The sequence below is a fragment of the Vidua chalybeata genome, chromosome 4 (assembly GCF_026979565.1).
Source record: "Vidua chalybeata isolate OUT-0048 chromosome 4, bVidCha1 merged haplotype, whole genome shotgun sequence".
In the NCBI taxonomy this organism is placed as follows: domain Eukaryota; kingdom Metazoa; phylum Chordata; class Aves; order Passeriformes; family Viduidae; genus Vidua; species Vidua chalybeata.
In genome coordinates this window covers 72,923,638-72,944,527 of record NC_071533.1, presented here as the reverse complement: position 1 = coordinate 72,944,527, position 20,890 = coordinate 72,923,638, and the positions used below count along the sequence as shown (strand labels likewise).

Here is a 20,890-nt window from a genome sequence, read left to right as displayed (position 1 = left end):
TGAAGTAAATTCCATCAATTGATTTGTTACTTCAGTATTTTACTGGGAAATTCTTCATGAAAAAAGGGTGAATTATGTTTTCTAGTAGTCTTTTAGTGATAGGCAGTGACTACCTTCTTATATGCAAATCTGAGAGCTTATAGAGAAGTTGTTCATTCTGCCCTACCCAGCACGGTTATTTTTTTCACATTAAGATTTCTTGAACACCAAATCATAGCCAAGGCTCTCAACAGAAAAACTTGTGATGAATAAAACAGCCCTGCCCTATGGTTCTGATTTCATGACTCTTCAAAACTGATCCTGATGCTATGTGGTTTGTTTAAAGCAAATTTGGGGGGGTTTTAATTACTGCCACTTCAGGCCGTGATGTGACGTTTGAGGTGACTGGTGGCTTCAGTGTTGTGTGATAATGTGACAGTGTTGTCATTCAAAGGTATTTTAATTTGATTATTTATATAAATACATATTTAGATAGTCTTTAAGGTCCCTCCAATCCAAACCATTCTATGATTCTATATGTATAAATATATATGCACCTACTTCAGTACTTTATTTTATTAAAGATGAGATTCCTGCAGCTGGCATATTACAGGATGTTTAGATAAACATGTTAAATGTCTTATCCAATATGATCCTTGGAACTCACAGCCTCCTCGGGAAGGAGACAGAGCTTGTTTTCCCCATTAACACTACTGTAGCCCCCCGTGTAGCATTTTCCCCCCGTTTTGTCTGGTCAGAAATGATGCAAGACAGAAGGTTTGGCCTGTTTCCATCTGTCAGCTATATGGAACCCTTAAAAAAGGAACTTGCAAATACTGCTTTAGCTGTTTTATACTGTTTATTCTTGATTCCCTCTTGTGTACTTACATCACCTGCTCTTTAGGAAAACAACTTTTATTCCTTTTAAGCTCAATAGGCTATAAAGTTCATTTTTACTGGACTTCAAGGGTCTGAGTGAGAGTTTGAGCTGTTATGTGCTAAAGTTTTAATTTTCTCCATGCTGAAACTCTCCAGCAATAGTTGGCATGCTGCCAAATGTAATGGAGCCTGCACGCAGATGGTGTCAGAGCTCTGCTGGGCATGGAGCCAGGAACAGGATCCTTCCCTCCCAAGTGCAGCGGGATCCTTCCCTCCCAAGTGCAGCAGGATCCTTCCCTCCCAAGTGCAGCGGGGTCCTTCCCTCCCAAGTGCAGCAGGATCCTTCCCTCCCAAGTGCAGCGGGATCCTTCCCTCCCAAGTGCAGCAGGATCCTTCCCTCCCAAGTGCAGCAGGATCCTTCCCTCCCAAGTGCAGCGGGGTCCTTCCCTCCCAAGTGCAGCAGGATCCTTCCCTCCCAAGTGCAGCAGGATCCTTCCCTCCCAAGTGCAGCGGGGTCCTTCCCTCCCAAGTGCAGCAGGATCCTTCCCTCCCAAGTGCAGCGGGGTCCCTCCCAAATACGTCTGCACTGCAGCAGCTGGGACTGGAGGGAGGTGCTTGAGGAACTGGAGCTCAGACCATGGGAGTGTTTTCCTACTGGTGACGTGTCTTCTGTCTCGAGGTTTAGGATCTTTATTTTTAACCACTTTTTCCAAGTACCTCAGAGTTTCCTTGTCTCCAGAATAATTGTTGCAATTGCAGGATCACAGAATCATTTATGTTGGAAAACCCTCTAAGGCCATCGAGTCCAGCTGTTCCCCAGCACTGCCAAGGCCAGCACTGACCCATGTCACATTACATGGCTGTTAAATCCCTCCAGGGATGGGTGCTCCATCACTGCCCTGGGCAGCTGTGCCAGGGCTGGGCAGCCCTTTCCCTAATTTCCCCAGTGCCCAGCCTGAGGCCGTTCCCTCTCCTCCTGTCCCTGTTCTCTGTTCCCAGCCCGACCCCCCGGCTGTCCCCTCCTGGCAGGAGCTGTGCAGAGCCACAAGGTCCCCCCTGAGCCTCCTTTGCTCCAGGCTGAGCCCCTTCCCAGCTCCCTCAGGAACTCTCCAGCCCCTTCCCAGCTCCCTCAGGAATTCTCCAGCCCCTTCCCAGCTCCCTCAGGAATTCTCCAGCCCCTTCCCAACTCCGTTCCCTGCCCTGGCCAGGCTCCAGCCCCTCAGGGTCTTTCTTCTTGTAAGTGGCCTGAAGGAAGAACTGAGAAGTTCAGAGAATTCAGAAGAATTCGCTGAGGATTCAGAAGAATTGAGTTTTTCTGGCCCTGCCTTGGCTTTCTTGGGGCATGTTTCTGTCATGTGGAGGTGTGCATGGTCTGAGCTGAGTTTGGTGTTTCAATTATGGGACTTTCCAGAATTTTATTTCCTAGTGCACTTTAAATTTAGATGTGCATCACAGTTCAGCTGCTAGCTGTTTATTAAACAAATAATTCTCATTTGCCAGATTTGTGTGATAATTTCTGGGATGCTGTGAAATTTGGGACCATATCTTAAGCACTGTTTTTAATTTAGAGACAGTCATGCCTGTGTTCGCTCTGCACAACATGAGAGAGTTCACATGGGAAGACAAAACACGTATAATTGGCATTTCTGAGCCAACTGCTGACTGCAGCCAATTAGCTGAGAAGTGACAATTTGTGACTACTGCAGGAAAGCAACACAGTATTGGAATGTAAATCGATTTTCATCTCAGAATAAGTTCAGAAGTGAAGCAGGTTTTATATTTGCACAGTAGTGAGTATTTGTGTCATAAAGCTCAATGGCTCAGTTAATATTAGAGCAGGTGAGGAGTAAGTCATTAATCTCTTTCATCCTTCACGCAGGAATAGAGTGACTTGGAATAGTAGGTGTGAAAATCAAATTTGAGTGAGGATTAAATTTTTGCTTGTTGTAGAATGCAAATGTGAGCATGGGAACCTCTTCAGCTGCACCAAGCTCTCTCTGATTTGGAGAAAAGTGGATTTGATGGGTGAACTGTTCAGTAGATGAGGAACTGGGCCAGAGGAGGCCGTGGAGGTGCTCCAAGTGCTGGAGCCTCTCTGCTCTGGAGACAGAATGAGAGCTGGGGGTGTTCAGCCTGGGGAAGAGAAGGCTCAAGGGAGAGCTCAGAGCCCCTTCCAGTGCTGCTTCTGATGTCCACACTAAAGCATCGGGTGCATTACAAACTCTCTGGGGTCTCCCACCTCCTAATCATGCTCCACTTCAACTTGTTGTGTGTCAGAGTTTTTCAAGTTACAATTGACTCCTGTTAAGATCCTTTCTTCTCTGAAACCTAAGGTTTAACTTGCATCTAGAGAATCTTTGCCTGTGGATTAGGTTAAATTTTCTACCTAAACTCCAAATTTGGGTGCAGTTTTGCTGTTCATTTAGAACAGAGATCTGTGGTGCCTCTGCAAGAGAATGTCTTTCTGCTTCCGTGGTGAGATTGGGGTAGAGATTCACTACAAAGCTGTTGGATGGGGCTTGGAGCACCCTGGTCAAGTGGGAGGTGTCCCTGCCCACGGCAGGGAGTGGAATGAGACGGGCTTTAGGGTCCCTTCCAACCCAGCCTATTCTGTGATCCTGGAGTAGCAGCTGGAGGCCAGGTGAGGTGTCCCAGGGCAGCTGCAATAGCTTTTACCCCTCTTTAGTCAACAAATGGAGTTTCCAGTGCATCCATGAAACTAAGGGCAAGGATGCACCAGGGCAATTTAAACTAACTAAATTTAGGGGTCTGCAAATAGCTGTCTTTGTGTGCCTCAGAGTTTACAGTTCTGTTATGGAATTGGTCAGGTAATAATGTTTTGTTATTTATTATTAGGCATGTGCCTTGGTCAGCTGAACCACAGATATGGTTTCCATTGAGTGTAAAGGGCTGATAAGAATGCCCCTGTGACCGTGGATTTGGGTGTCATAATCTGTGTCTCAATCCCACAGATCACCCGCAGAGGTGAACAAATGCTTCCTTCTGGAAAGCGTTCCCTGGAGCTGACATTGCTGAGATTGTTTAAGAGCCACCTGCCTGAAAAAGGCTCCTCTCAGGCTGCTGCTGTGTTTGCTCATCCCTCAGTGAGCAGGGTCAGCTCCCAAACCCCAGCTTCTGAAGGGTGTTTTCGAAAGGCTTTTTGCCCTTCATTCCTGTGATTAGCTCTCCGCTGCCTTAATGACTTCCATGGCTCATTAAAGATGTTCACAGAACACAGGAAGCAGCAGCACATGGCAGGACTGAGACCATGTTCAGGTGGTGGAGCTGGATTGCTGTGTTGGCACATTTTTTCCCAAAAGCTCCCAGCCAGGGCCCTTGGAGTTGGCTCAGTGCTCCTCTGGAGTGGAGAGCACCAGGAGCAGCCTGGGCCTTGGCCTGGAGTTCCATCAGAGCACACTGTGTTTGTGTCTGAAGGAGAACTGGAACAGGCAATGACAATACTCCTGAGCAGAAGAGAAGTTTCCCCCAGCATTATTCTAGAGGGCAAAATGAATGTTTTGATGACTTTGGCATCACTCAAGAATACTTAAAGCCCCTTTGTTTTACAGCAGGTCCTTTGACAAAGGCACCCGCACTCAGCATTCAGACCATGGCATCCTGTAAGTGTTGTCTGTATTCGCCAAGGTCAGATTGAATCCTTGCCTCTAACCATAGGAAAAAAGAGACAAGACAATGGAGTTTTGGGGAAGAAATAGAGGAGGATGTGCATAAATGTCACCTGCAGCTTGTTTGGCCTGTGGCTTTCTCTCACTGGAAGCCTGTGGAACTCCCAGCTTTCCACTTTCCCCTGCTGCTTTTTGTTCGTTAACTTTGGTGCTGGGGCTAGATTGAAATAAAAAGCAGAAATCAGCCCAAAAACCTCTAAATTTTTGTATAGTCCTGTAGACTTTCAAAACAGTAGTGCTGTAGCATTCTCCCACCTGCCAGGTGAGGTTAATGGATGTAGCAGTTGGACCTTTTGATATCTTCTGAATTCACAGCAAGCCCCAAGCTCTGGGAGCCAGATTCACATTGTGCTGTCTCTGCTGGGTCACTTTGGTTTCAGAAGTTAATTAGAATTTTATTTTTCTTTCTTACACAGTTCTATTCTAGGAGCATGTCCTGTGCAAAATATAATTTTCAGGTTCTCTTTTTCTCATCCCTGATATGAAATAGGGTTGAAAAGGAAGGCACTACTGGTGGGAATTTAGTCACTTCATATATTTGTGAAGAAAAGTAGAAATATAATGCGTCAATAATCCTGAGTTGTTACCAAGGTAAAAAAGTTGTGGAAACACTATTTTCTGTGGTTGTTCATGTTTTCTCAAGTGTTTAGAGACCCAAAATGTACCAAATTATGGTATGGAATTGCCATACTTGAAATATTTCTCCATACAGTCACAGAATCCCAGAATAGTTTGGGTGGGAAATGACCTCAAAGCCCATCCCTGGGCAGGGACACCTCCCACTGTCCCAGGTGGATCCAAGCCCCAGTATCCAGCCTGGCCTTGGGCACTGCCAGGGATCCAGGGGCAGCCACAGCTACTCTGGGAATTCCAGCCCAGCCCCTGCCCACCCTCCCAGCCAGCAATTCCTTGCCAAGATCCCAGCCCAATCTCCCCTTTCCCAGTGGGAGCCATTCCCTGGGTCCTGTCCCTGCAGGCCTTGTCCCCAGTCCCTCTCCAGCTTTCCTGGAACCCCTCCAGGCCCTGCAAGGTCTCCCCAGAGCCTTCTGCAACAACCCCAACTCTTACATTTTCAGTTCTTTAGTTCATTTTAGATTAAGGGTGCTAATATTATGTATAATACTGGAAATTATTTGAGTTTGGAGAAGTTGTCCTAATCCCATTGTGCTGAATAGTTTGGCTTCCTATAAAATATCAGTAACTTCTAGCATAAGTAGAAAGAGTTATGCTGTGCTGGATAACCTGCACATCTGTTTATTACAGTTAAATGGGAGGAGTTACTCAAATTTAATTCTTGCTGGATTTAACAAAAAAATTCTGCATAATTTCTTATTTGGTCGTGAACTGATTTTGGTAGTAGTGGTATGTGAAACTCAATTTGTTTTTAAAGAGTTCTTAACACTTGTAGATCACAAAAAGAGAGGTTTAAATAATTTTAGGTATTGTTGCCTGTACAAGTTTAAAGTGAACTTAGGTCTTAGTTGGCCTACTTTAGTACAAAATTGTTATCTCAAAATTATTTTCAGTTTTCTTTTCTCTTGAAGAGCAAACTCTGGTGCCTATGCAAACCAAGTCCTGGTATGTAATTGTTCTAATTGGATTTTCAAAATTTCTATCAGCCACAGGCTGTAATTTAGCTCCAGCAATATTTTGAATTTGAAACACCAACTGTTACTGGAATGTCCGTTGGGTTCAAATACACTTTTCCTTTGCTTATATTATTTTGTGACCAAGTCATTTGCCATTGACTCCTTTGAAATTTGTGTGTACTGATTTCAAAACCAGTGCAATTTTTAGATGTTGGCGAGTTAGAGGAAGCCAAATTTTCTTCTTGGCTTCATATTTTATGCTAATCAAATGATAAAAAATGTAAAGCTCTTGATTATAATTTTTTCTTAGTCCATGCACCCAGCTACTTCTGGTTCTCTGGAAAGCGGGTGGATTATTTTGGTACTTCAAATGATGTGGCAATAGGAAAACCAGGACAGGCAGTTGTGCTCTCCAGGGTACCTTTCCAGATAAGATAACCATAAGCTTTGTCATGTTCTTTGGAATTAACATAATTAAGTATCTGAGGGTGCTGTGTTATTCCTAAGAACAGGGTGTGAAACCTCCTTGCATGGCTTGGGAAGGGTCAGGGAGCTGCTCCATGGGAGAGGACCTGGGGGTGCTGCTCCCCAGTGGCTGAGGGTGACTCCAGGTGTGCCCAGGGAGAGGTTTAAGGTGGGTGTTAGGGGAAATTTCTTCCCAGAAAGGGCTGTCCAGCCCTGGCTGCCCAGGGCAGGGCTGGAGACCCCCGTGCAGTCCCCACCCTGCAGGGATTTCACAGCCCTGTGGCTGTGGCACCTGGAGACGTGGGGCAGTGGTGGCAGTGCTGGGGGTGGTTGGACTGGATGGGCCCAGAGCCTAAACCTCAACAATTCTGGGATTCTTTGATGTGAAAGTGGGGATTTGATGGTGCAGCTGAGCTCAGGTTCTGCCCAGTACCTTGGGGAGCCTTTCCAGGTCCCCAGCACGAGCCCCACAGAGTTTTCCTGCAGTTAAACTGCTTCAGCCTTTGGTACAGAATTAGTTTTTTGAGAATGGATAAATGAATCTTCTACTGTCAGCTAAACTTAATTAAAAACCCAGTCTGCTAAGAAATTGGTGCCATATTTTTCATGGATCCAGAATGAACAGCCTACTTTCAACAGCTATTTCCAACCAAACTTTCAATGTAACTGAATTAATTAAGTCCTGGGAACAGATTATATTAGGGGAAATTAAGCTCTAAGTAAGCAAACCATTAACAATTATGAGACCAAATTGCCTGTGACACAGATTGGTTAGGTTTGATGGCACAAAGTATTTTCAGCTTGTGAGGAATAAATTGTAGAAACAACCTGGGTTTTTTTTTTAATCCATGTATGAGGTACAGGTCCTCAATTGGGCTTTATAGGAGAAGAACTCCAACAGGTAGAGAAAATAATCACCACTGGTAAAGCATTTGTAAGGCTTCTGTGTGAAATAAACCTACATTATTTTTTGTTTGTTTGTTTTTGGTTTTATTTGTTTCCTGCAGTTGTTATCAAAAAATAAGAAGCCCTTCTCTGGTAACAGTCTCATTGATCTTTCATAGAATCTCTCTTATTTTAAAAAGAACAGTTTATTTTTTCTTCTAATGGGAGCAAGTTTTGGTTTCCATCACAGAAACTCATCCTGATGCTCATCTACAGGAGACTGGCCTGTCAGTGATTCCCTTGTGCTTTTAATTTTCTTTTTTACTAAAGAATTGTTGGTACATAACAAGGGCTTTATTTTGAAATGTATCTCTTAAAGTCACTCAGCATCATGGTTGTTCTCAGAAATAATAAGAAAAGTTGTTTTTTTTTTATACTGGCTGCATTACATATTTGTATTTTGGGATGAGATATTTCAGTGAGGATTATCTTTGCCTTAAATACATTCCAGAATATTATATTTATTCCAGAATATCCATTTATGCAAATACTGTACCACTTTAGTTACTAGGCACTGATTTTTTACACAAAAGGTGAAATCTTGCTGTCTTTTAATAATCAGAAGATTATTGGGAAGCACTTCAGAAGCAAAACTCAACAAGTAACTCTGTGTTTTCTTGTCTTCTGTAGGCAGGACTGTTGAGGTTGCAGCATCTGGTGTGCAGGTTTGGAGTTCACTTTCCAGCCACACAGTGGTTGTGAACTGCAAAGGAACTTTCAACTTCAAAATATTTCAATTTATTGATAAGAAAAATATTTGGGGCAGCTTCTGTACCAAGTTACAATGGATATTTAAAGCAAATATGATCATAGAAAATGTTCCAGAGCAACAGAAACCCATGCAATGACTCACTTTACACATATTCATGAATTCTGGGATGTGGCTATAGCTGGGAGGAGGGATTTATGCTTATGCTAATGTTGCCATAAGTACTGTTTATTAAGGGAGAAAAACAACAAATGACACCAGAAATGGATTTAGTATCCATGACAAGCGTTTGTCAGTGCAGATCTCACTTTAATTCTGAATAAGCTATGTTACTTCATGAAAGAGTTAATATGCTGTTGTGGTGCTGAGAGATTGATAGGCAGAGGAAATAGGAGGTACCTGGAAAGAACTTCTGATCCCTAATATTGCACAAGTTGCTTTTCTCTTGGCTCGCCTCCCCTCCACGTTGTTATTTTTACCCAGGCTCCCTAATCTTCCCTTTTGCCTCTAACCACCTCCCAGTTTCCTGTTGGCCTCTTCCCTCTGGTTTTGTCCCAAATGTTCTGGTGTTTTTCCCTGCTCTGCCGTGGGACTGCAGGGCAGTGAGCTGAGATGAATGCCATAGCTGTTTTCACAGTGTCTATCATCTTCTGTGTTTCGTGCCTCTGTGCAGCTCTTGGTGTAAGTCCCTTTTTAAAGGAGATTTTGTTGTGTGGATATTGTTTGAAACGTAAATATTAAATTTTGGGTTGCTGTGTAAACAATAATTAAAATTTTCACTTTTAATTAAAGATTATTTGCAGCTCTGTGAAACCTCTGTTCTAAGTTTTTGAAGTAGTGTTTTCTTCAATGTGCACTGAAGAATATTCCTTGGAACATGGCTGGGAGACAGAGTTACTTGTTCAGCTACAGTTCTGGGATATGTGTTTTCAAAACAATACAAAGTTATAATTTATTTTCTTTTCCCTCAGAAAATTTCTGTTCTTTTTCACAAATGGTATCGAAAAATATGAATTGATCTGAGTAAAGGTGCTTTTCATTGTAATTTTTAATCCTTTTTACATATTTTGAAATATGAATTTTCTTTCCAGTAAGTAACAGAAAGCATTTGCTTTTCTTTTGCAGATTGCATTCTCACAGCACAGCAACTTTATGGACCTGGTGCAGTTCTTTGTGACATTTTTCAGGTACTTTTCATTTAAGACAGCTAAATCTTACTTCTTTAGGTTCTGGGCTTCAGAGTTTGGGTTCTTCTTGGTCTGTTTTTTTTAACTTAAACATTCTGCTTACAGCACAGCCTAGAAAATGGAAATCTTCACTCTGATTTAAATATTTAATTAGGAGCTATGTTAAGAAAATGAATTATCTGTGCATCTTTGCCAATGCACGATTCCAGTGCATGCAGGGAAAGGGAGGATGGGGCTGGGAGAGGCTTTTGGGAAAGGAGAAGTTCCTTTTGAGAGGGTGTAGAAAACATTGACTTGCCACAGATGTGTGTGACTTACTGCAGGTTTTCACACCAGCCATAAACTAGGGGAGTTATTTTGCAAAGAGTTAAGTCTGGAGTACTTTCCAGCTCTTTACGTGCCACCTTTTGATTTTAAACTGAACTCTGAAAGTATGTCAAGTAAAATGCAAACATGTGTTACAGTTCAATAGAAGCCAAATACTTCTGGTTTTCATACTCAGCTCTAAGTTAATTTCTTAGTGTCAAGTGAACTGATGATTCCCTCAGAGTGGGAACCATTTCAGAACCCATTACAGAAGCCATTTCAATACTTGTCTCCTCTTCATTCCTCCAAAAAATACAGACCTAACAAAGAGGTGAAACACTTCCAAAGCACAGCAGGCCCTCTCTTCAAAGTTTCAAAATCCAGTGTATTGGCCTCTGTTTTAGGGAATGCTAATACTGCAGAAGTGTAAACCAATACCTGATCGATAAGGAGTCCTACAGGAGGGATATACATGGAGTAAGCACTACTCCAGGTCTTACAGCCTGTTTTAAAGTAGGCAATATTATGCCTGGTATAAAATGAGCAGTGGGAATAATATCTTGCTTTAGATTTCATGCTAAATTTAATTAAAGCAAGAAGCTCCAGACATATCCTTCAGACAAGTGGTTTATATAATTTTTTTTTTCATGGAGCTTTTAGAGAGTAGAATCTGCTTTAGTGCAGTCCCTGGGAAACAGTGGGTTTGAGCCACCACCTTCCTGCCATTGGAACAGAGTAGGTGGTTACTCCTGGCTCAGGCTTAATCATTTGTTTTGCTGAATTAATTGCAGTCAGCATCCTTCCTAAAAATCTTTGTGGCAGGGTAATTGCTTATTAGGAAAATGAAGAGGGAAGCAGTTGGTTCCTTAGTTCATTTCTAATTGTATAAGATAAATCTGCACTACAAAACCTGTCCATTAGTGCTTTACAGACCCAACTACATCTTCACATGAGGGTTTAATCTCCTCAGGATGAGGAGCTCCAGATTCATTATTTGAAGAGATTTCCAGAGCAGCTGTGGCTGCCCCTGGATCCCTGGCAGTGCCCAAGGCCAGGCTGGACACTGGGGCTGGAGCACCTGGGACAGTGGGAGGTGTCCCTGCCATGGCAGGGATGTGGAACTGGATGATCTTCAAGGTTCCTTCCAACCCAAATCCTTCCATGATTCCAGTCCCAGGTTAAAGCAGAAGATAAGTGCACGAAGTGTCTCAGTGAGCACATGCATACCTGCCCAAAGGCTGCAAGTTTCCTCTCCTCCATCACTGTTACCACATGGATCTCCTTGAGAAACAAAGTTGCAATATTATTTAACATCTGACAAGCCAGAGGAATAAGAACTCATGGATTTGGGAGAAGACAGTTTACTGTTGTTTTCCAGTTAAGCATTTATAATGTGCTAGAAATTCTTTGATTCTTTCACTACTCCTAAGCTTCTCTCCAGGTGTTTTATTTTACAGTCACTATAACTCCCTAATTAACCAGTGGATTAGAACAGCGTGATTCATCTCACTGGGTGTAGGGGAAACTATTGAACATTTGCATTTTTAATGCTCTAGGGCACATTTCATAATTACTGTGGGATCCAAGGCAGACCATAAATAACTAATACCTGAGAGCCCCCTGTGCTGTTAATAAGCAACAGTTGGCTGAGAATTTGCTCCCTAAAATAGAGGCAAGGAAAATGCTTTGTGAAAACCTAAAACCAGTTGGTATCACCAAACTCAAAAACTGGGATATGTATCAATTTCTTAGGTGTAATGGAGACCTAAAGAGATGTTTTTCTGGAAATTAGATGTTTAGAGGCTTTCTGTTTGAACGTTTAAGGGTGTTGCTTCATTTGGCTGTTCTGCAGGAAATGCAGGAGTTGCCCAGAGCAGCTGTGGCTGCCCCATCCCTGGAAGTGTCCAAGGCCAGGTTGGATGGTGCTTGGAGCAGCCTGGGACAGTGGAAGGTGTCCCTGGCCATGGCAGGGGGGCTGGAACAAGGTGATTTTTAAGATCACTTCCAACCCGAACCATTCTGTGACTCCATGAATTTGGGAAATCTTTCTGAACTGGAGCTGCTGTGGCGTGTTTCTGTATTCTGGAAGCCACTTCCCCCACTTGGTTGTAAGCCCATCCTAACTGTGCTTTTCTGCTGTGCAACTGGAGGCATCATCTGTGCCCTGAGCTGTGTGGAGCACCTGGGAGGGAACCGGGGGATTTTCAGTTTCACTGCTGACTTTGGAGATGAATTAGGTCAGTGCAGTCCTTGCAGAGAGCCGTGGGCTTGCCAAACCCTAGCACTGCTGAGTTTTGATATCCCAGACACTGGCTGGGCTGCCTGTGGGGTGCACAGGGGCATGGAAAAGCAGGAACCTGGTCATGCCTTCAAACAGCACCAGGCAGTGTGGAGCAGGACACAGGACTGGTTTTCATTTCATTTAGGAGCTGGCTACTGTGATCAGAAGGCTGAGCCTCACATTTAGAGAGGCTGTTGGATTCCTGGAGTTCAGCACCAAGCCAGGCAGGGGGCTGTGTATGACCCTTAATTTGTACACATGAATGTGCTACTTTAAACTAAGAAAATGTCAGTGGATAAAGGTTGGGTAGAACTGTGAAGTACTGATTATAATCAGAGCCAGAGGAGAAATGATATTCCAACCACTGTTAACCTTTGCAAAGCTAACAAATTGCAAGTAAACTGGGTTTTCCCTTTCCTCCTTTCTGCTTTTCATAACACAGCTCTTTAATTTACAGATTGTGCAGCTGTCTTTCAGCACGTAGTTTGAGCTATTTTGACAATTTCTAATGAGAATTTTTTATTAGTATCTGTGCTTCCTTAACTTCCAAAAAAATCTGTCTGCCAGCACACCTATCACAGGTATTAATCACCAGTGTACCTTTATGTACAGAAGATGTAAAAATATTTGTGGCCTTGTAAGCACATGTTACTGCCCAATAATCCTTCCCCCTTTTTCTTTCTCTTTCCTTCTTCCATTCTTCCCTTTTCCTTTTCTTCCCTTCAGCTTAGAGAGCACTTAAAAGACCTTATTGGGATCTCTACATTCTTAAAAGGGGTTCAAAGGAAATGGGTGTGGACATTTAAGTGGGACCTGTAGTGACAGAACAAAGGGTGATGACTTTAAATTGAAAGAGGGTCTATTAAGACTAGATCAGGGGAGAAATTTTTTATGGTGAGGGTGGTGAGACACTGGAATAGGGTTCCCAGAGAAGGGATGGATACCCCTTCACTGAAACATTCCGCTCCAGGCTTGACAGGGCTCTGAACAATCTCACCTGGTTGAAGATGTTCCTGCTCATGGCAGAGGGGTTGGACTAGATGGCCTTTTAAGGTCTCTCCAAGCCAAACCATTCCATGATTATATTCTGTGACCTCATCTTGAGCTTTTCTACATGGATTTACCATATACCTCAGGTGTCTTCTACTCTACTTCTCTGCTGGTTATCACATGCACAACTCATTGTGTTTCTTGCCTGCTGTTTGTCTTGTCTTCATTATCTGTCCTTGAAACATCCTTCTAAGGGAGTCCAGTGTCTGCTCTAGTCCAGTGGGAGCTGTAGCTGCCCATGGCAGGATGGTTGAAACAGGATATAAGGTCCCTCCCAGTCCAAAGCAGTGTGTGATTCCATGATCCAAAGTGTCCCACCGAAGCCTTACAATGATTGTTAGAGAAATGGGTGTTATTTCAGAAATGGAACAAACACTGCCAGTTTAGTGTTTTCATGGTGGCACATCAAACCTCATGTGCCCCTATTAGGGTCTGAATATTGAATGGAAATGGTGTAGTTTTAGTTTCATACAAATAATTGGACTTGTTCCTCAGACAAACTTGAGCAGGAGCACTGTTTGCTCAGTACAAGACTCAGGCAGATGGTTTTATGTGTTGTATATTGTTTTCCTTGACTGTATGTATTTTCCCAGTGTTTTCATTAAGTGGGAATGGCCTCCTGCAGTAATTCATATCTGTAGTTATGCTGCAGATATTTTGTTTACTCTTGTTGCTTATTAAATAATTTTTTACTACAGCACAAATGGCACTACTAAATATGTGCTTAAAATACAGTCTGAGTCTTTTTTCTTTTCCTCTTAGAAAAAGGAAGAGCTTGGGAATATCTTCACAATATTTCTAACAAAATGAAGAATATTAACAGTACAGCATCCATAACTTCCTTCTTTCCATGTTCTCAGCACTCTTTACTTCATCCTCCATTATCACAGAATAGAATCATAAGATCATTTAGGTTGGAAAAGCCCTCAGATCAGCGAGTTCAAGCGCTCCCCCAGCACTGCCCCCATTGCCCATGTCCCCAGCTGCCACATCCACAGGGTTTGAAATCCCTCCAGAGATGGGCACTCCAGCCCTGTCCTTTCCATGTAGGAATTTCCCCAGTGCCCACCCCGAGGCTCCCCTGAGGCCGTTCCCTCTCCTCCTGTCCCTGTTCCCTGTTCCCAGCCCAACCCCCCGGCTGTCCCCTCCTGGCAGGAGCTGTGCAGAGCCACAAGGTCCCCCCTGAGCCTCCTTTGCTCCAGGCTGAGCCCCTTCCCAGCTCCCTCAGGAATTCTCCAGCTCCTTCCCAGCTCCCTCATCTGCTTCTCATCAGACTTGCTGTCCTGGTTTTGGCTGGGACAGAGTTAATTTCTTCTCAGGTGCTGTTCTAGTGCTGTGTTTTGTGTTCAGAGTTAGAATAATGTTGATAATACACTGATGCTTTGGGTTTTGCTAAGTTATGTTTCTCATAAGTTGTTGTTTTTTTTTTTTTTTTTTTTTTTTCTTGCTCTGCCAGTGAGGAGTTACTCAAACTGGGAGGGATCATAGCTGGGACAGGTGATGCCAACTGGCCAAATGGATATTCCACAGCCCAGAGCATCATGCCCAGGGTATAAACTGGGGGAGTTACCTGCAAGGGTCTGATCTGGGAAGGGGGGCTGGCACTGGTCAGCAGGTGCTGAGCAGTTTTATTGTGCATCAGCTGTTTGGTTGGTTTCTTTCATTTCTCTTTTTAATATTGTTATTATTATTAGCTATTTATTGTATTTCTTTTGTTTTCCATTACTAAACTGTTCTTCTCTCAGCCTACAAATTTAACATCTGATTCTCCTCCCCATGCCACCAGGGTGGGGGAGAAGAGAAGGGGGTTGAGTGGCTTTGCAGTGCTTCATTTCCACCTGGGTTTAACCCGTGCCCCTGTACTCCAGCCCCTTGCCTCCACTGCCCTCCTCTGCCATAGCTAAGGTGAGCTGTGGCTTGTTGAGCCTTGTGCCATCTTCAGCAGAAGGATGAGGTCAGGAATCTGGCTTGGTGGGCTGCAGGCAGCTGTTTGACCGAGCCCAACTAACCACATGGTTATATACTTGTTCCAATTATTTCAAGATTAATGCATCCAGTACTTTAAAATGTATCCTGTAGCTCTCCAGCATATTAAAATTTACTTGTAAATAGCACTTAAATAGCTTCTAATTCATCAAAATAACTTGGGCTGTGTTTCTAGTAATCATGGCAGTGCTTTCTGAAATTATTAAGTGACCTGTATATGTTAAAGCACATTAGCAGTGAAGCTGCTGTACATTTTGGTGTTTAAAGCTGCCGTTTTTTTTACAAGCAATTCTGATGTGAATAAACATTTCAAAAGGGTTTAATAATTGCGCCCTAATACACCAGATGGATTTTCTTCTCCCCACCTGAGAATGCATTACAGTAAAGTGCTGAAGGAGTTTTCCAGACATCTAAAAATGAAAGTGTACCTGTATGAAAAGCTTTAAGGATACTAGGAGTGGAGAGAATATTCTCTCTGTGGTGAAAAGGAGATTAAAGTCCAGAATAAAACCAGACAGTGTGTTTAAGTTCAAGTTTTTGTGTCACTGTGGGAATACCCTGTGGTATCCTGAAGGCTGATCAGCTGAGGTTTCATGTGTGTGTTGAGGCCAACTGAGGAAATATTATTTATAACCACATTGATCATTTATTGTATTGAAATAATCTAATGAATAATTAAGAATGAATTAATAAAGCTATTTGCCAAATAGACTATTGTCCATAAAATTTAAATGTATCTCCTCCCTGCATTGCAATATTGATGCTGTGTAAGCACAAATTTTTATAACTGTGTGAGCCAATGGAAGCTCTGCTTGGTAGAACCTGGCTGAAATGGAGTCATGTTCAAATTTCCTTGGGATGAAAAACTCTCCAGGGTGTTAGGTGGCTCTTGATGGTTCTTTTTCCTTCCAGTCTGATTCCACACCTGAGTTTGCTGGTTTCCTTTTTTTCTGTTGGAAAAATTTAACTGGTCTCAAACTGGACATGTCACAGGCTATAGGAAAATGGAAATCCAACAGTTGGCAGAAATACAGAGTAGTTTGGGTTGGAAGGAAACTTAAAGATCACCTTGTTGCACCCCCTTGCCATGGGCAGGGACACCTCCCACTGTCCCAGGCTGCTCCCAGTCCCAATGTCCAGCCTGGCCTTGGGCACTGCCAGGGATCCAGGGGCAGCCACAGCTGCTCTGGGCACCCTGTGCCAGGGCCTGCCCTCCCTGCCAGGGAACAATTCCTAATTCCCAATTTCCCATCCATCCCTGCCCTCTGGCAGTGGGAGCCATTCCCTGTGTCCTGTCCCTGCAGGTCTTGTCCCCAGTCCCTCTCCAGCTCTCCTAGAGCCCCTTCAGGCCCTGCAAGGGGCTCTGAGCTCTGCCTGGAGCCATTTGAGATGGGGGAAGCTACAGAGAAAAGACTTGGGTGAAGAGTGGATTTCTGGGGTGAAGGATGCTCTTAGTAGGCTGTTCTTTTCAGAGAAGAAAAGAGAAGGAGAGGGCAAAGCAAATCCTGCAGAAAATGTTTGTTTTGGAAGTAATTTGTAAGCAGGTGGATATTCATGGCAGAGATGTGTCTGAAGCTGTTGAGAGAGCAGGGCAGAGCACAGCTCTACCCAGGACTCTGCCAGCCTCAGCTCTCACTCCAGATAATTTCCCAGCACCTCTCTCTCTGCACACAGCTGCTTCTTTCTGCTGCTTCCATATTTGCAATGTTGCTTTCCCACAGAAACTTGGAAAAAACCCTTCTTTAAAGCTACTGATGTATTCACATCAGGTTTTTTTAACTTATTTCAGGATTGTTTAGGCTGAGTAAACGCAACAATAGATCTTGACTTTGCTCTGCCCCGGGGGCTCTTCCAGCAGGTGATGGACTGCAGCAGGCTCTGCCTTTTATTTCTCCCTGAGTGCTTCCAAGGGATGTTAGTTCAAGGGGGAAAATATATTTCCTTAGTGATTTTATAGCTTTTGTGGGTATTTGCTGCCTCCTTGTGACAATACAAAGATGTATGGTGCCCTTCTTTTGAAATACAATGGTACTGTGTTGAGCGTTTTAGGAGAAGTTTTTATTAGTCTTTAATTGTTAATTCCTCTCTGTATTTTCTCAAGAAAATCTTGGCTGTGGTGCCAGAAATGGGCTGGAAAGAGAAGCCAGTGAAGGACTCTGGAACATGCAGACTCATGCAGTGTTGCATTTTGGAAAGGGGATTTAGTAGTAAATGTGATCCTCTTAGTTCTCCACTCTAGCTTTCTTCTCCAAGGGAGTAAATAATATGTAGGGAGACATGTTTACAGTGCCACCAAGAATGTGGCATCTGGGAACATGGTTTAGTGGTGGCCTTGGTAGTGCTGAGTTAATGGTTGGACTCTATGATCTTAGAGGTCTTTTCCAACATAGGTTCTGTGATTCTATGAAATTGACCCAAAATAAGAGGTCCAACGGTTTTCATTGCTGAGGCCACTTTTTTCCTAAAAAGGGGCCATCCTTACAGCAGTTAAGCATGTTTTGATGTGTATCTTCCATTGCTGTGTGTATTTCTGGAGCTGTCTGATGGATACACGAGACTGGAGTGTGTTGTTGTGTAAAGGTGGAAACCTCACTGACTTTGTGGCTGAGGGTGGCACAGCGCAAGTTCATCTATATACCTGACCTCCTGAAAAACTCCTCCTGAGAAACTCCTCTGAAATGGATAATTTATCAGAGGTGCTTGAGATGAATGGTATTTTTGGCATTGCTGGCATTTTCCTCTGCCCTTTGGATTTCCATCTTGTTTCCCCAAATAAAGGTGTACTGAGGAGGTAGACACGGATAAGCCCTGGCAGCAGCTTATGTTGCACATAAACTGCATCTGAAATCATAAAGTCATGGAATGGTTTGGGTTGGAAGGGACCTTAAAGCCCATCCAGTCCTGTGGGCAGGGACACCTCCCACTGTCCCAGGCTGCTCCAGCCCCAGTGTCCAGCCTGGCCTGGGATGCTGCCAGGGATCCAGGGGCAGCCACAGCCTGTCTGGGAATTCCACCCTGTGACAGGACCATTCAAGTCAAACAAGTGCACATTTTTTAATGTTATATGCTAGATGATAGTGAAGCATATTTCTGTGCATATCTAAGTCTGAAAAATGTAATCCCATCACTGACTGGCTGCCTTTGGGTGTTTGTGCTCCATCCATGGAGTTTTCATATCACGTAGTCTGTAGATGGTGATTGGGCAACAAGAAGTGTCTCCTCACCTTTTGCGTTTCTCAGTGCTGGTTCCTGCTGTCTATCCTGGTGTTTAATTATAGGCATTTCCAAGTCATAGTATCACAGAATCATTTAGGTTGGAAAAGCCCTCTGAGATCAGCAAGTTCAAGCTGTCCCCCAGCACTGCCCCCACAGAGCAGTCCCCAAGGGCCACATCCACAGGGCTTTGAAATCCCCCCAGGGATGGGGACTCCAGCCCTGCCCTGGGCACTTCCAAGGCCTGACCCCCTTCCCATGTAGGAATTTCCCCAATGTCCACCCTGAGCCTCTCCTCCTGTCCCTGTTCCCTGGGAGCAGAGCCTGACCCCGGCTGTCCCCTCCTGGCAGGGTGCAGTGTGAGAACATCCCTACAGTTCTGGGCAAGTTCTCTCTTGGAGAGACAGCCCTGGGAGCATCCAGAGCCCGTGGTTACTGTGAGTGCTGCAGCTGAGACATCAGTCACCTGTTCTTCTTTCCATGGAAACTTTCCTTTAACCTGTCTTTCCATACGTGCTGGGACATGAGGAGGGCTTTGGAGATGTTTTCTATAACCCATCAGTGCAGTCCTTGAGGAGGGAGGCTTCCACTGGGGCTCAGATTTTAATCCTAGCTTGCGTGCCTTGAAGTTGCTCATTAGGTATTCAGTGTGATAAGATCATATCTGTCAATACAGTCAGTTATTATTGTAATTATTATAATTATTGTTATTATTACTCTTTTTTATTATATCTGCTTCCCTGCATTTTCCCCAGAAATTGATATATCCATTCATCCTTTTCACCCCCTCTTTTGATGAAGAAAACCAATACAGATTTGGGGAAATCAAGAAATGCCTGGCTGTAGCTCTTCAACAGCCTGCCTGCTCTCCACCGTATCTTACTTTTGTAATTTGGAAAGGAAATAATAATCAAATTTCTCTACTTCTTTCAAGGCTTTCCTTTTTGGTGGTTATCCTCTCACTTAAAATAGCACCAGAGATAGGCAATAGTGGCTTTTTAAATTTGATAAAATCTTTCAGCCTTACTGTCATTTAAGGAAGTCAGATAAGGAACTTTGAAACAACAATATAAATAATGAAAATAAGTGTGTCATTCCTCACTGGGTATCAGAAGCACTGAACTGTGCTGGATTATCTGTCTTCAGTGCATCTCTAATATATGAAATTTTCATTTAACTTTGCATTTCCTAGAGTTTTTCAGCTGCCAGTGTGTTATGAGCAAGAGCAATAAAATATTATTTTCTATTTATTTTCCTTTCCTTTCCAGTTGTTTCCTGTCATTGCTCCTGGTGGCAGCTGTGGTTTGGAAGATTAAACAAAGTTGCTGGGCATCACGACGGAGAGAGGTGAGAGGGATAAAGTGTTTGTCCTTAAATTACTTTCTAATAGTTGTTCTCTCTAGATGCATATTTATTCATATATGCATCACATTAACCTTAAATTGAAAGCTAAACTAATTCAGTTAATGCTGCTGTTTAGGCCTTTAGCGTATTTTTGATTACAGTTTCAGTGACAAATTATGTTATTTTAGTATCCTGCTGCTGCAGTTTCTGTGAAGCACCAAAAAAATAGGGGTGAATATCCTGGATTCCCAGAACTTCTATTTCTAGACAGCATAAGTACCAAACCACATAAATTAGGAGATTCTTTATATCTGTTTCAAAATAGGAAATAGAAAATAAAAACTTTAGCTCTTGTATAATACATTAAAAAAAGAAGTCAAATACCCATTTTCAAATTAAATCTTATTCAGATATTTTGGGTGGTTGATTTTTTTTGTCCCCCTGGAACATTAGAAGCATAAGAAAAAGGTGGGGAAGCCACCCAGTGGCTTACCCCTTAAAAATGTGAATTTTAGAGTAAAAGTTTTTTCCTCTTCACCTACCCATGGTCCAAATGAGCTTTACAACGTTTTGTGTTTGCATCATGTAAATAATTTAGTGCTTTACACCCCCAAAATCTGGCTCCTTCTTGTTTATCCCTGATTTATTTTTGTTCACTACCTTCTTTTCTTGCTTCTCAGTGGAACCTGATTTCCTGTTCCACCCAAAGCACTCAGGGTGACCAAGGTGAGGTGGGCAATTGCCGTGTCACAGAGAACGTGTCCTCAGTCCCCGTTTTTCAGCACAGATGCCCACGTACACGAGCTGTGTTTTAGAGAAGTCCTGGGTGCCACAGGCAGCCACCCACACACTCCTTGGGTTTCCGTGGTGTGCTAGGAGCGTGGAACATGCAGCTACCAGAGGCTGGGCTGAGCTGCATCTAGAATTATTTTTAGGAGCTTGGTCTTGTGTTAAGCTGTTTATTTCTATGCAAAATGAGAGAAGCCAGACATCATTTGAGCGAGTCCGTGTGCCCTTTCTGTATATACTTATCTGTAAGTCATCACCTGAGGCCAGATTCTCTGAGGAATGGGGTGTGTTTCTCCCCTGCTTTGGGATTTTCAGGTGAGATCTGCCCATTCCTCTAGGTTTTCCTCCCAGCTGTCCTGCTGGGCTGAAGCTCTTGGCAGCTGCAGACACTCACTCATGTCACTGTTGTGTTCAAGAGTGATTTGCTCCCACACAGGAGTTGATCGAGGATTTGGGGGATTAATTTTTATGGTGTTGGAATT

The 20,890-nt window shown here is 43.4% G+C and overlaps 1 protein-coding gene across 3 annotated transcripts in view; it reads left to right on the top strand.

Annotated features, from left to right (window-relative positions):
- ATRN (attractin) overlaps positions 1–20,890 on the top strand; it is a 143,837-nt gene that overhangs the window by 96,772 nt on the left and 26,175 nt on the right. For 2 of the 3 annotated variants that reach the window (XM_053940318.1, XM_053940315.1), the window contains exons 25-26: positions 9,378–9,439; positions 19,544–19,622. In XM_053940318.1, coding sequence (XP_053796293.1) covers positions 9,378–9,439; positions 19,544–19,622 — 141 coding nt within the window. Of the gene's footprint in view, positions 1–4,427; positions 4,479–9,377; positions 9,440–19,543; positions 19,623–20,890 lie in introns of those variants that run through there. The other variant, XM_053940317.1, reaches the window with a different exon arrangement.